A 16,559-nucleotide genomic window follows, 5' to 3' on the forward strand; every position below is an offset into this window, starting at 1 on the left:
TTGTTGCTGCATCTGCTGTTGAATCTGTTGTTGGATCTTCTGTTGAATGTTCGGAATCTGCTGCTAAATGCGGCTGAAAATGTATAAGGCTTGGAAGGTATACAAAATATAGAAGTTACATTCCCCCCCCCAGCCTTATTTATTGACTTGTCCTCAAGTGATGACAAACTGAAAAACAATGAAAGGAAATTGGCTTCATCTGCTACAAAATATGGGTCTTCAAGTCTTCAACGCTCGATGGCACAAATCTTACTATGTGATTAAATGTGTCGATGTCGAACATAGCAAGAAGTTGTTGACTTAGTGGCCGTTAATGAATGCCCCTAGCCAACACAAGAGCTCCCACCATTGATTCCAATGGGAGTCAGGATGCCTAACACATCTTTGTAGGTACGAATAAATTTGTCGTGGTCGAGTCACCTACAAGATCCAATAAACAAGGGATATTAATGTACTCCCATTGTTAATTGGCAAGAGTACTTGCCATTAAGGCATGCAAGCCTGTAGGTGTTTGTTCAATGATACTTAAACTCTAGGACTTTGACTCAAGCAGGGTTTTATTGGTGGAAATGAAGGGGAATCGTGATGACAAGGAAAATGGCAATAAGCTTGTAAGGAATGGATGTAAGGAAATGCATGGGGTATGAAGAAGAACTCTTGCTGTGAAAAATGGATATGGAAATGTCATGCTTACAATTGGTGGAATTCAAAATCTTTTTCAGAAAGGGAAGTGCAAGGTAGTGGTTGTGGAGATGGATTTGTCTTCAGAATTTTCCATGAATTTAGTCTTTGGAAGACTAATTGTCGTCACAATGCAATCTCCTTAATGATATCTTTGTTATCTTGTAACCTGTAAAAAAAACTTGGTAGAAGGAAAACATAAGTTTGTTCAAGAAGAATTGAGCATTTCCTTCATGATTCTTACACAAAACTTTCATACCAAATAAAACAGATTTAAGAAAAATCAAAGTGTTGAAAGTAACTCAATTCATGATATCAATTTCAATCCAATCTTAAAAACAACCATGAAAAATAATACTCCCTGTTTGTGTCAGATAACTCATGAAATGTACTTTGCAAAAAGATTGACATTAGAAATATCTGTTGTGTTCTGCATATTAGTATGTCTCATAAAAGCATTCAACAGAAAGATGTGAGGAGTTAATGCCAACTTAAAGCTATCAGAAATAATTATCGTCTTTAGAATCCTCCAATCGATTTTCGAAATGTGTTTCCAAGTATCCCATTTTTTATTTTCAAATCTGCGTGAATTTTGTGAACTTTTATTTTTTATTTTTTTTTAATTTATTTTTCAAAAGTAATAAATGAATGAAAACACACACACACACACACACACACACACACACACACACATATATATATATATATATATATTTTTTTTTTTAATGTTGATTTTATTTAATTTTTAAACAACAAATTAAAAAAACATAAATTTTTTAATTTATTATTTAATTTTTTTTTTTTTTAAATTGTAAAATCAACAAAATTTTATTTATTAAAACCTAATAAAGAAAAATTCTAAAAATAAACTATCACTAAAATGAAGTTAGTTATTTTTTTTTTTATTTTTTTTTAATTAAAAATAAAAATAAAAATAAGAAAATCTTTTTTTTTTTAATTAAAAATAAAAATAAAATAAAAATTGTTTTGTGTTGTTTTGATTTTTTTTTTTATTATCCAAAATATTAAATAAATCAACACACAAAATATTTTTTATTTTTATTTAAATAACAAATTAAAAACAATTGTTTTTAATTTATTATTTATGTTGATTTTGCCAAAATGTTGGGCAATTTATTTGCTTAAATTGCTTCATTAAATTATCGACCAGGGAAACTCGTAAGCTTGTGATGATGTCAGCAATATATATGCAGGAGTAGGAAACTAAATCTATGTCTAACTAAATGATTTATGATTCAATATAATATGCAAGGGAAGAGGCTCCTAATTGAGGAGGTCCTGGTTGTCCTTTCCTACAGTATTATAGATTGAAAAGAAATCATTGATTACATAAAACTAGAAACTTGAAATAAAGACAAGAGAATGAATTTAATTGTTGTTCAGATTCAAATAGAGAGAGAGACTAACTTAGTCCCTTGATTGTCCCCTCATATACTGATCCAGACTAAACTAAAATTCATTCATAAGCATAAGAAATGAAATAACTTGAAACTTAAAAGCAAAAGAATGAATTTCAATTATCATGCAAATCGAATAGAGGGAGGGCCTAACTTAGACCCTTGGTTGTTCCCTCATATGCTGATCAGATTTTAATTTAAAACTCATTCACCAATCACAAACAAATCCTCAAACATCTAAGCAATTAAATGAAATAAAATCTAATATGAAATAACATGTTCCTTTGATCCTTCTAGAGTGAGCTCAATTCTCCTAAGAACAAAGTGACAAGCTATTCCATATACTACATTAAGGCAACTTATATCTAAAACTACATAATGGAAATATATGTAAAATTAAGCTTTATCCTATTCCATCATAAGTTGGATACATGCTCCAAGAGTCCTCCCTTTGGAATGGAGGAGGTACTCCTATTTATACAATAGGATGAGATAACAAACTCATAAGGATGATCCACTAATCTCTCTTTAGTTCCATACATTTCTCAACCATCTAGACACATAACCCTATCTTCCATGATCGTTGGGCAATTTATTTGCTTAAATTGCTTCATTAAATTATCGACCAGGGAAACTCGTAAGCTTGTGATGATGCCAACAAAATATATGCAGGAGTAGGCAACTAACTCTATGTCTAACTAAATGATTTATGATTCAATATAATATGCAAGGGAAGAGGCTCCTAATTGAGGAGGTCCTGGTTGTCCTTCCCTACAGTATTATAGATTGAAAAGAAATCATTGATTACATAAAACTAGAAACTTGAAATAAAGACAAGAGAATGAATTTAATTGTTGTTCAGATTCAAATAGAGAGAGAGACTAACTTAGTCCTTTGATTGTCCCCTCGTATACTGATCCAAACTAAACTAAGATTCATTCATAAGCATAAGAAATGAAATAACTTGAAACTTAAAAGCAAAAGAATGAATTTCAATTATCATGCAAATCAAATAGAGGGAGAGCCTAACTTAGACCCTTGGTTGTTCCCTCATATGCTGATAAGATTTTAATTTAAAAATCATTCACCAATCACAAACAAATCCTCAAACATCTAAGCAATTAAATGAAATAAGATCTAATATGAAATAACATGTTCCTTTGATCCTTCTAGAGTGAGCTCAATTCTCCTAAGAACAAAGTGACAAGCTATTCCATATACTACATTAAGACAACTTATATCTAAAACTACATAATGGAAATATATGTAAAATTAAGCTTTATTCTATTCCATCATAAATTGGATACATGCTCCAAGAGTCCTCCCTTTGGAATGGAGGAGGTACTCCTATTTATACAATAGGATGAGATAACAAACTCATAAGGATGATCCACTAATCTCTCTTTAGTTCCATACATTTCTCAACCATCTAGACACATAACCCTATCCTCCATGATCTCCTCCATGAGGTCCATGATCTTCTCCATTAGGCTTATCTTATCAAATTCGAATTTGATCATTCAAGGCCACATAAAGATGCCCTGGAAGCTTCCTTTGTACCTACACATGTCAACAAACTCATTCTAATTGTTAGGTATAAGTATAAGCATATTATTTTCTAAAGTTTAGCCATAAATACACTTAAAAATGTTAAAATTAATAAACTTTGGAAAAGCATAGTTATGACCCAATAATGAGGTAAATGTAATGATGTGGAGGTGGAATGGAGGTGACATGAAGGTAAAATGTGAAGATATTGGTGAATAATGAAGTGAAAATAAGGGCTATTTTGAGGCCCAACATACCCCCAAACTGAAGGTATTGCATGTCCTCATGCAATCTATTACATTACTTTTTGGTACTTGAGCTTTGGCTTAAACTCTGCATGATATCATTTACTTAAATTTTGCAAAGCGTTATTTTGATGAACTACAACTTTGTTGGTTCTTGTGTTTCAACCATATTTTGTTTGTTGCATTCAATGTATGATCTTTGCATATTGATAATGTGCTTTTTATTGCAGAGTATTTTTGTTGGAATGCATCATGGTTGGTTCTTGTGTAACAACCATGATTGTATTGGCATCCAATTAACTTTTAAATACTTTTGTCAAAGCCATTTGTATGCTCATGTAATAATGAATATATTTTGAAGGTAAGTGAGGTTAAGAATGTGATATATGAATGTGGATGTTATATGAATGTGACAAAGTATGCATGTAAATGTATCATTCCCCTTAAACGGATGGTTTGGGGGGTTATGTGAAATGAGGAAAGGAAGTGAAGTTTTTCCAAAAATTATTATTCTAACTTTTCAAGGAATTTAATGGTTAAAAGTTAGAAAATATCATACCTTAACTTACCCTTCCAAAAATGGATGAGAGTTGTGCACGTGTGGCTGCAAAAACTGTTGTTCATAGTCTTCTTTACTTGGTTGTGAAAATGGTGGATGAATCGAAAAAGTGAATCTTTTATTGTTGCTGCATCTGCTGTTGAATCTGTTGTTGGATCTTTTGTTGAATGTTCGGAATCTGCTGCTAAATGCGGCTGAAAATGTATAAGGCTTGGAAGGTATACAAAATATAGAAGTTACATTCCCCCCCCCCCCCAACCTTATTTATTGACTTGTCCTCAAGTGATGACAAACTGAAAAAAAATGAAAGGAAATTGGCTTCATCTGCTACAAAATACGGGTCTTCAAGTCTTCAACGCTCGATGGCACAAATCTTACTATGTGATTAAATGTGTCGATGTCGAACATAGCAAGAAGTTGTTGACTTAGTGGCCGTTAATGAATGCCCCTAGCCAACACAAGAGCTCCCACCATTGATTCCAATGGGAGTCAGGATGCCTAACACATCTTTGTAGGTACGAATAAATTTGTCGTGGTCGAGTCACCTACAAGATCCAACGAACAAGGGATATTAATGTACTCCCATTGTTCATTGGCAAGAGTACTTGCCATTAAGGCATGCAAGCCTCTAGGTGTTTTTTCAATGATACTTAGACTCTAGGACTTTGACTCAAGCAGGGTTTTATTGGCGGAAATGAAGGGGAATGGTAATGACAAGGAAAATGGATGGATGTAAGGAAATGCATGATGTATGAATAAGAACTCTTGCTGTGAAAAATGGATATGGAAATGTCATGCTTACAATTGGTGGAATTCGAAATCTCTTTCAGAATGGGAGGTGGAAGGTAGTGGTTGTGGAGATGGATTTGTCTTCAAAATTTTTCATGAATTTAGTCTTTGGAAGACTAATGTCGTCACAATGCAATCTCCTTAATGATCACTTTGTTATTCTGTAACTTGTAAAAAAAACTTGGCAGAAAGAAAACATAAGTTTGTTCAAGAAGAATTGCGCATTTACTTCATGATTCTTACGCAAAAATTTCATACCAAATAAAACAAATTTAAGAAAAATCGAAGTGTTGAAAGTAACTCAATTCATGATATCAATTTCAATCCATTCTTAAAAACAACCATGAAAAATAATACTCCCTGTTTGTGTTAGACAACTCATGAAATGTGCTTGGCAATTATGTTCTGCATATTAGTGCATCATAAAGCATACAACAAAAAGATGTGATGAGTTAATGCCAACAAGAATCCTCCAATGTTTGATAAATCGATTTTTGAAATTTGTTTCCAAGTATTCCATTTTTTTTTATTTTCAAAGCTGTGTGAATTTTGTGAACTTTTTTTATTTTTTTTTTATTTTTTTTTTAAACAACAAATTTTAAAAAGAAAATATTAAAATAAGTGAAAACATAATTTCTTTTGTTTTTTTTTTTTTTGTTGATTTTATTTATTGCTTTTGCTTTCTCTTTTTTTTTTTAAACAACAAATTAAAAACATAAATATTTTTTAATTTGTTATTTAAGTTGAGATTTTTTAAGTTGTAAAATCAACAATTTTTTTTATTAAAACCTAATAAAAAAAATAAACTATCACTAAAATGAAGTTATTTTTTTTTTTTAGATATTTAAAAAAAAAATGCAAAACATTAAATAAAAACAACATTTAAAAAAAAAAAAAAAAAAAAAAAAGAATCATCTTAAAAAGTTTAAATAAAATTTAGTTTTAATTTTGGTTTAAATGTTCCTTTCTATGCAGGCTGGGGGAAGTCACTGATTCTAAAATTACGAGGGAATTGGAAATCGATGAGCCTTTGGAAGATTCAGTAGAGGCGAAGAAGGCTAAGGATGTTCTTCACGAAGCCAACCATACAACAGACGTTTCTCAGGAGTAATGGAGTTGCACTTCACACAATAAACCACATTAGCAATTTGGTTTTCATTTATGCCGTGTAAAATCATCAGAAGTTGTTGCATTGTTGTAGGCTTTGTGTTGAATCAGACCAAAACCTAATCCCTTATCGAATACTGCAAGCAATTCTGAATCACCCCTTCTTGGATCTTGGGCAAAATGGGTCTATGGGGAGCCTTGATGGAAGCTATTCCTGCATATACAGGCCTCTCACCAGTGGCATTCTTCACACTTGTGGCTGTGTTAGTCGGTGTTTACAACCTTGTAAGCGGCCTGTTTGCGGCGCCTCCACAGCATGCTAGCAGGGAATCCACTCGTAACTTTTGCTGGAATAGAGAAGAGAAAGACGTTTCTACCATCTCGGACATTTTCTCCTAGTTATGGGGATCCGAGTCAGCAATTTTCTTCTGTGGACTTTGCAAAACTTGGTTCAGGAAAAGGTTTCAAGCTTGAACAGATACAAGTACATGCAGAGGAGATGGAAATGTATGTTGATCTGCATCCTTTTACCAATACATCTCCATACACAGTAGTGGAGACCATGTCATTGGCAAAGGCACTTGTCCTTTTTCGGCAATTAGGCTTATGCCATCTTTGTGTGGTGCCTAAATCTTCTGATAAATCTCCAATAATTGTTATATTAACTCGGCATGATTTTATGCCAGAGCATGTTCTTGGGTTACATCCTTATTTGAAACAGAGCAATTGGAGAAGGTTGCGTCTTCGGGCAATTTAATTGCTTAAATTGCTTTCATTAAATTATCAACCAGGGAAACTTGTAAGCTTGTGATGATGCCAGCAAAATATATGCAGGAGTAGGCAATTAACTCTATGTCTAACTAAATGATTTATGATTCAATATAAATGCAAGGGAAGAGGCTCCTAATTGAGGAGGTCCTGGTTGTCCTTCCCTATAGTATTATAGATTGAAAAGAAATCATTGATTACATAAAACTAGAAACTTGAAATAAAGACAAGAGAATGAATTTAATTGTTGTTTAGATCCAAATAGAGAGAGAGACTAACTTAGTCCCTTGATTGTCCCCTCATATACTGATCCAAACTAAACTAAGATTCATTCATAAACATAAGAAATGACATAACTTGAAACTTAAAAGCAAAAGAATGAATTTCAATTATCATGCAAATCAAATAGAGGGAGAGCCTAACTTAGACCCTTGGTTGTTACCTCATATGTTGATAATATTTTAATTTAAAACTCATTCACCAATCACAAACAAATCCTCAAACATCTAAGCAATGAAATAAGATCTATTATGAAATAAAATGTTTCTTTGATCCTTTTAGAGTGAGCTCAATTCTCTTAAGAACAAAGTGACAAACTATTCCATAAATTCATATACTACATTAAGACAATTTATATCTAAAACTATAGTATGGAAATATATGAAAGATGAAGCTTTATTCTATTCCATCATAAGTTGGATACATGCTCCAAGAGTCCTCTTGGAATGGAGGAGGTACTCCTATTTATACAATAGGATGAGATAACAAACTCATAATGATGATCCACTAATCTCTCTTTAGTTCCATACATTTCTCAACCATCTAGACACATAATCCTCCATGATCTCCTCCATGAGGTCCATGATTTTCTCCATGAGATCATGATCTTTTCCATGAGGCTTATCTTATCAAATTCGAATTTGATCATTCAAGGTCACATAAAGATGTCCTGGAAGCTTCCTTTGTACCTACACATGTCAACCAACTCATTCTAATTGTTAGGTATAAGTATAAGCATATTATTTTCTAAAGTTTAGCCATAAATCCACTTAAAAATGTTAAGAATTAATAAACTTTGGAAAAGCATAGTTATGACCCAATAATGAGGTAAATGTAATGATGTGGAGGTGGAATGGAGGTGACATGAAGGTAAAATGTGAAGGTATTGGTGAATAATGGAGTGAAAATAAGGACTATTTTGAGGCCCAACATACCCCCAAACTGAAGATATTGCATGTCCTCATGCAATCTATTACATTAGTTTTTGATACTTGAGCTTGGCTTAAACTCTGCATGATATCATTTACTTAACTTTTGCAAAGCGTTATTTTGATGAACTACAACTTGGTTGGTTCTTGTGTTTCAACCATATTTTGTTTGTTGCATTCAATGTATGATCTTTGCATATTGATAATGTGATTTTTATTGCAGAGTATTTTTGTTGGAATGCATCATGGTTGGTTCTTGTGTAACAACCATGATTGTGTTGGCATCCAATTAACTTTTAAATACTTTTAACAAAGCCATTTGTATGCTCATATAATAGTGAAGATATTTTGAAGGTAAGTGGGGTTTAGAATGTGATATATGAATGTGGATGTTATATGAATGTGACAAAGTATGTATGTAAATGTATCCTTCCCCTTAAACGGATGGTTTGGGCAGTTATGTGAAATGGGGAAAGGAAGTGAAGTTTTTCCAAAAATTATTATTCTAACTTTTCAAGGAATTTAATGGTTAAAAGTTAGAAAATATCATACCTTAACTTACCCTTCCAAAAATGGATGAGAGTTGTGCAAGTGTGGCTGAAAAAAAAATGTCGTTCATAGTCCTCTTTACTTGGTTGTGAAAATGGTGGATGAAATCGAAAAAGTGAATCTTTTATTGTTGCTGCATCTGCTGCTAAATCTGCTATTGGATCTTCTGCTGAATGTTTAGAATCTGCTGCTGGATGATGAATCTAATGAGTCTGCTGAAAATGGCTGAAAATCTATAAGGCTTGGAAGGTTTACAAAATATATATAAGTTACATTTCCCCCAGCCTTATTTATTGACTTGACCTCAAGTGATGACAAACTGAAAAACAATGAAAGGAAATGGGTTTCATCTGCTACAAAATATGGGTCTTCAAGTCTGCAACACTCGATGGCACAAATCTTTCCATGTGAATAAATGTGTCGATGTCGAACATGGAAAGAAGTCATTGGATTACCGACCATTGATGAATGTCATTAACCAATGCGAGGCGAACTCACCATTAATGTCAATGAGTGCCAAGGTGCCTAAGTACATCTTGCGAAGTGCGAATAGATGGGCTGATGTCGAGCCACTTGCAAGATCCAACGATCAAGGGACATTGGTGTATTCCCATGATTGATGGCGAGAGAGCCTGTCATTAAGGCATACAAGCCTCAAGGTACTAATAATGACTCTAGTCTCTATCCCAGATAAGGTGCTAAAGTCGATGGGTCAAGACTTGTTAGAAGGGAGGCCTTAAGGAATCCTCCATCATCTAACACAAGTATGAAATAATGATTTTGAAGGACCATAGATGGAAAATTTGCATTGAAGCATGGTTTATTTGGAAGAAAAAGGAAAATGGGGTGACTCAGCTTTGTAAGGGAGCTGAATGACTTTATTCATAGGTTACAGGTTAGTGAAAGAGATAAGAAAATGACTGTGAAGGAAAATGAAAAATGGATCAAGGTTTTATTTGAAAACATGAAAAGGAAAATGGAATGGAAAATTTATTGAATAAAGAAGTGGGAATGCAATGAAGTTTTTATTTACTGAAAAGGAATAGAAATATAATGGCAAATGTAAAGGGAAATGAGGCGAATGTTTATGAACTGAAGAAGCATGGATGCAATGGAGACACTGGCATCTGAAAGGCTTGCAAGTGATGGATATGATGACATTCTCCCCCTTGGCTTACCCAAAAGCATGTCCTCATGCTTGAAATGGGGTCTTTAAAAGACACTGTTTGCGTATGCTCATTTGTTTATCTTCCTCGAACCTGCAAAAACTTAGTACTTTTTCTGCAATGAAATGTAAGTTTATCATAATAGAGAGGTGATCAATCTCTCTATTTATGACATTTACAAAAAAAACTGAGAAGTGTTACTAATGAAACAAATTCTTGAAAGAAAAACCAAAATAATTTTCATTTGTCTCAAAACTAGTGCCTCATTTTACCTGTTATGTCTTGTCAGCAATTTCTTCAATCTTGAACTGTTTCAAACTATTTTGAAAGCTTTCTCATTGTGTAGATCTTGCCAAGAACTTTCCAATGATGCTTGAATCGTCGAAATCCGTTGTCGTATGAGAAAGTTGTGCTTATTTGAAATTTGGGTGAAACAGTGAAGTTTGTCATAAGGTTTTTCAGTTGCAGGATTGCGCCCTTCCTGCACCTAAAAATTCTGTCTATCTTCTTTGGCTAAGCCATGGCATAAGATTTTCCAGTTTTTTTTTTTTTTTTTTTTTTGAAATGCCTTCCGATTTTATTCCTTCCAGATTAAAAGAAACATGATCATTTTGTATGAAAACATGTTAGCAGAAATGAAATGTAAGCAATCAATCTATCTAGAGAATTGCAAGTGACTTAAAAAAAACATGATTGTGTTGAAGTGGCTTCTATCCCTGCATGCTCAAAGTAAGAATATTTTTCCAAAGGCTCTTCTTGCATCTTCTGCCTCGCAACAGCCCTACTTTCTTCCTAAGAAACCTTTCTGCATGTAGCACCCATTCTTGTCTAGTGCGAATGCCAATCCCATACTGACCAATAGAAAATCTACCACGCAATTTTTCATCCTCGATCTTGTATATGCCAAAATATTCTCTGTTTTCGTTTATCAACACTCTGCTCTAGGAGACGACATTCAGATCTCCACGGTTGCAGACATAGTTACCCAGGGAAATCTTTCGGGTACACTGATCAGCTCGTTAGTGGACGGGTTTAGCAGATAACAATCCCAACGACGAGAAAGGGTAGAGCGTTTAGACACAAAAATATGGCCGCGCCACTCTCGAGAGGCCTGTCTTTGTATCAAAAATTTCTGCATTCATTTCACGATTCCGGAATACAAAGAATTTATCTGCTAGAAAAACTCCATGACACAGGCCTCCTTGTTGGGTCATTGGAGGAAGAATTTGCCATCTGTCTTCTTCCACATTGTAAGCCTCTGCTGCGAATAACATAGTGTCACGATACATCCCTCCGGCAACATAGATAACCCCGGCAGTGGTAGATACGGAGCAGGCGAAGCCGTACCTTTTGGTGGGCATGTCGGTTCCTCTGCGCCATTTGGCAGACGCGAAGTCAAAAATATAAACCGCCGTCATGCTTTTCGATATTTCTGGATGATATCCACCGATGACAACTAGTTTCCCATTAACGCAAACGCAGGCACAGGACAATGGAATAATTCCCCTAGGGAAATCGGGATTCTGGCGTAGCATTTCCCAGGTACGCGTGACAGGGTCTAACACTACTATTCCGCTGCTAATCGGATCTCGATTTCTAAAACGCTTAATCATACATATCAACTGCTCCCCTTTTCCAGTGGTCATTCGGTCCTCGTAGAACTTGGCCTCGCTCACTATGTCTCTCCATTTTCTGCACACAAGTTTGAGCTGAGAGTGCCATTTGTACGGCACTCTAAGCAGACAGTTACGAGCTATATCATCTGGAAGATTAGGAATGATCTCCTCCTTTTGTCGGAGTCGCAGTGCTAGCCTCTTTGATCTACGCAGCATGTTGTTCACTTTGAGAGAAAGATAGTGAGAGCAATTGGAATACTGATCGATATAATCAGTCGTGAATCACTCGTATAGCTAGCCAAGCTTACAACTACACACAGTTCCTTTTTTTATGCAATCAAAATTTATGAACAGATTCTGTTTTGAATTCCCGTGGAAGATTTTTCATGCACAATTGAGTTCAGTTCATTTTGCTACCTCTTACAATCAAAACGTTTATCTCCAGCGATGTCACAGTTTTATTGGTTGTGCAATTAAGCCTACTGCATGTGCATTTAAACTCACTGGCGATTTCATGGAATATTGAAATCGGTTTACTGGATCCCTTGATTGGTGGCCCACTTAACTGATTTTTCTTATTGGTCAGATCGACTTAATCTACATCACCGATTCTAAAGCTGGAGATTATTCACCATAATCATCAAATCGCTCTCAACAAATATCGGAAATTATTCTACAAAACCTGCAGATTATCGCTCTCTTCCCCAACAGCTGCACTCAAGCATCCCGTGATAAGAGGAGAAGTGGCAACATCACCATCGCAGAAGGTGGCATGGAATATCCTGAGCGATTTTCTGCGATATTTTAGCAACATTCACATTGTCAATATTCCTTGGTAATTGTGCGGCTACGCATTTGCTGGCATTTCCATCGCCTTCATGAGTTTTGTAAATAGAAATTTTCTATTAAAAATAATAATAATCCAAAATGTTGGGCAATTTATTTGCTTAAATTGCTTTCATTAAATTATCAACCAGGGAAACTCGTAAGCTTGTGATGGTGCCAACAATATATATGCAGGAGTAGGCAACTAACTCTATGTCTAGCTAAATTATTTGCGATTCAATATAATATGCAAGGGAAGAGGCTCCTAACTAAGGAGGTCTTGGTTGTCCTTCCCTACAGTATCATAGAGAAATCATTGATTACATAAAACCAAAACTTGAAATAAAGGCAAGAGAATGAATTTTAATTGTTGTTCAGATTCAAAGAGAGAGAAAGACTAACTTAGTCTCTTGATTGTCCCCTCATATACTAAATCAAACTAAACTAAGATACATTCATAATCATAAGAAATGAAATGACTTGAAACATAAAAGCAAAAGAATGAATTTCAATTATCATACAAATCAAATGGAGAGAGAGCCTAACTTAGACCCTTGGTTGTCCTCTCATATACTGATAAGATTCTAATTTAAAACTCATTCATCAATCACAAACAAATCCTCAAACTTCTAAGCAATTAAATGAAATAAGATCTAATATGAAATAACATGTTCCTTTGATCCTTCTAGAGTGAGCTCAATTCTCCTAAGAAGAAAGTGACAAGCTATTCCATATACTACATTAAGGCAACTTATATCTAAAACTACATAATGGAAATATATGTAAAATGAAGCTTTATTCTATTCCATCATAAGTTGGATACATGCTCCAAGAGTCCTCTCTTTGGAATGGAGGAGGTACTCCTATTTATACAATGGGATGAGATAACAAACTCATAATGATGATCCACTAATCTCTCTTTAGTTCCATACATTTCTCAACCATCTAGACACATAACCCTATCCTCCATAATCTCCTCCATGAGGTCCATGATCTTCTCCATGAGATCATGATCTTTTCCATGAGGCTTATCTTATCAAATTCGAATTTGATCATTCAAGGCCACATAAAGATGCCCTGGAAGCTTCCTTTGTACCTACACATGTCAACAAACTCATTCTAATTGTTAGGTATAAGTATAAGCATATTATTTTCTAAAGTTTAGCCATAAATCCACTTAAAAATGTTAAGAATTAATAAACTTTGGAAAAGCATAGTTATGACCCAATAATGAGGTAAATGTAATGTTGTGGAGGTGGAATGGAGGTGACATGAAGGTAAAATGTGAAGATATTGGTGAATAATGAAGTGAAAATAGGGACTATTTTGAGGCCCAACAGATTTCTCAAGGGAAATTCTTCCTGATGCTGCCCCAAATTTTAACAATCCATACAATTATATGACTAGAAGTTTGAGTCTCATGGTAATGTATATGGTTTGATAGTCTATATTTGAAAAAACATGGAATCATACAAAAGAAATATTTATTCATTGGAAGTTATTCCATATTTACCACGACTTTGTTCAAAACTAGTACTTTTGCGTTTTTACTTAAAATAAATTCATTGTAGATTTGAAATTGAAATTCTTGTGACAAATCCTAGTTAACATTCCCTAATTATAAATAATGTAATTATTGAAAAAGGCCAAGAAAAAGGGACACATATTCCAATTGCTTGGGGAGGGAGATTTCTTGAGGAATTGGTGAAATTAAATACATCAACCATGGATTGGCTAAGAATTTTAATGGGTTGGATGTGCAATAAATTAATTGAAAAATAAAAGGACAACACCATGTGTCTTTTAGATCTTACAAAAAGCAAAAAAGGACAAAAAACATAAAAGGTAGGAGCGGGATGTGCTAACCAAGGTAGTTGTCCTATATGGAGCCTCAAAAAAGACAGATAGTTAGTCTATTGTGGGGGCATGGAAACAAGTCAACGGGGAAACACAAAGAATTCATTCACATATGTGCAGTGGAGATGTAGAGAACACATTTTCTCATGCATACGCAGTGGAACAGAACAATGGTGAACACTGGGAGAAATTCCTCCAAGGGTCAGAGGTGTAACAAGAGAGCAACGAACTAAATCATAATAATTAAGCTCTAGAGAAAGTGAACCAACTGATAAACCCTCAAGGAGTCTTGCTGGTTGAAAACATTATAGAGAGTAGTGGTTTGCATGAAGGCTGGAGAACCGACTGGAAGCTTGTGGATTAATGAAGCTATTGGTTTGGGAAGAGGCACTTAGGTATTTGTGAGGCTCATGAACCACTAGAAGTTTCCTTGGGGCTAAAGATCAGGTGCTCAACTCATTGATGAAGTACCTGGAGAGGTGATATCCTTACCCATCAGTAGCTTATCCACTAATGAACCTTCCCTTGATGTGAACTCTGTTCTTGTGAAAGTGACTTGAGACTTTGTATCGTGGTAACTAGATACAAATGTTAATCATGTTTGAAAAGTCTGGAAATACTAAGTGGAAGCTTGTGTAGCTGGTGGATGAAGGCATAGTGACCTTATGACATCTTGTTTTAGCTATTGATATTGGTTAAGTTTCTTCTCAAAATCACTCCACCTCAAGCACTAGAGTTTGGCTCGGGGGTGACAACTACAAGTAAATGTGGTTGTATCTTGTCTAAGGTTGGGTGGAGAGTTAAGAGTCCCAATCTTAGTTGTCGGATTCTTATAAGATGAGTATTTTCTTATGTCCTTATGCATGTGAAGATAATGTATCTATTTATTGTGCTGAAATACTGTCATGATAATGTTGAGGAGTGTTGTTTTCCTACATGAACGACAAATGTCAATATGTTGTGTAAATATTTTAAGGAATGTTCCATTTCTTGTGAATATTTATGAGTTGGAAATTAACATAGGAATGCTTAAGCATGACGAGATAGGAACCTTTGTTAATGATAAAAAACTACACTGACATGTTTAAATATATCATCATTATGTTGATAAATTGTTCACGTTAACAATAAGGGATGCAATTTCTAATTTAGAAGTGCTTCTTGACTATTTTCCTATGAATGGGTTTATCCCTATTTCCTTCCTGAGCCTGAAAATTGGTCTAAATGGTCTATGTATGAAGAGATGGATCAATCTATGTTAATCAACGAATGCATGCACCAAATGTTTTGGCTATCAAGCCGATATTTACCTATTACATCAGGAGGGATAGAATTCATATATGTATATGTACATTGTATAAATATACATGTGTTTTTTCAAGTTGGAGGTGGATGAGTAATTATACAAAGATTAGAAGAGATATCGTAATTAATTATGTACATAGGTGTAATTATATACATATATATGTATACATGGTGAATTAAAGGCCTTAGTTGAGTCTCAATAAGCTCAGGAGGGATAGTCGCAGAAGGGTCTACTTATACCCTTGTATATCTATAGACCATGTGTCGATGGCCTTGGCGAAGACCCTTATGCATGTGCTAATAGTTACTAAGAATGGGATTGGAATTCTTAATTCCAAAGCATAGGGATTCAAAAGGTAATGGTGTAACCCCCCTCCCCTCTCGCTCTTGTGACCAAGTGCAGTGATCAAGCACTTAGACAGGAGAAATCCAGGTCGTCGATGGGTAATCACTCATGGCCATTGGATGACCCTGAGAATTTTCCACCTGAGGTTACTAAAGGAGACACAAAAGGGGACTCCACGGATTTAATCCTTGGGATGACGTGGCATTATGGGGTCGGGTGACCTCTCAACTCAATCTAGGCCATTGGTGTTGTGAATAATTTCTTACTATTGGAGGGACCATAGAAGTTTGGCACCCTAAATGTTTCGAAGGGAGGCCAAGGTAGAACTCCTGGGATTTAAAATACTTAGGATAATGTGGTAGTGGGGCCGCTATCATTTCTCAATGAAATATTATGGAAAACACCACATTTTCCATACGATGAGAATTATGTGATTCACAAGGAGCCTAAACCCTTTAGTCGAACCCATAGTTACATGGAAATTTATGTGGGGAGGACGCGACAAGGGATGATGTCACCCCGACATTTGGAACCAATGATGTCACCCCAAACCCAGACACTAGAGATATTGG

General features: G+C 34.8%; 1 protein-coding gene across 1 annotated transcript; it reads right to left on the reverse strand.

Moving 5' to 3' along the window:
• Window positions 1-11,111: 11,111 nt before the first annotated feature.
• Window positions 11,112-11,870, reverse strand: LOC149161126 (F-box/kelch-repeat protein At2g44130-like). Its single transcript, XM_089434778.1, has one exon. It carries the CDS (start codon window positions 11,868-11,870, stop codon window positions 11,112-11,114), a length of 759 nt encoding a protein of 252 aa, XP_089290904.1.
• Window positions 11,871-16,559: the final 4,689 nt, after the last annotated feature.

Source organism: Pinus tabuliformis, chromosome 5_2, assembly GCF_031772625.1.
Source record: "Pinus tabuliformis cultivar Carrire ecotype Pingquan chromosome 5_2, CPIR1, whole genome shotgun sequence".
NCBI lineage: Eukaryota > Viridiplantae > Streptophyta > Pinopsida > Pinales > Pinaceae > Pinus > Pinus tabuliformis.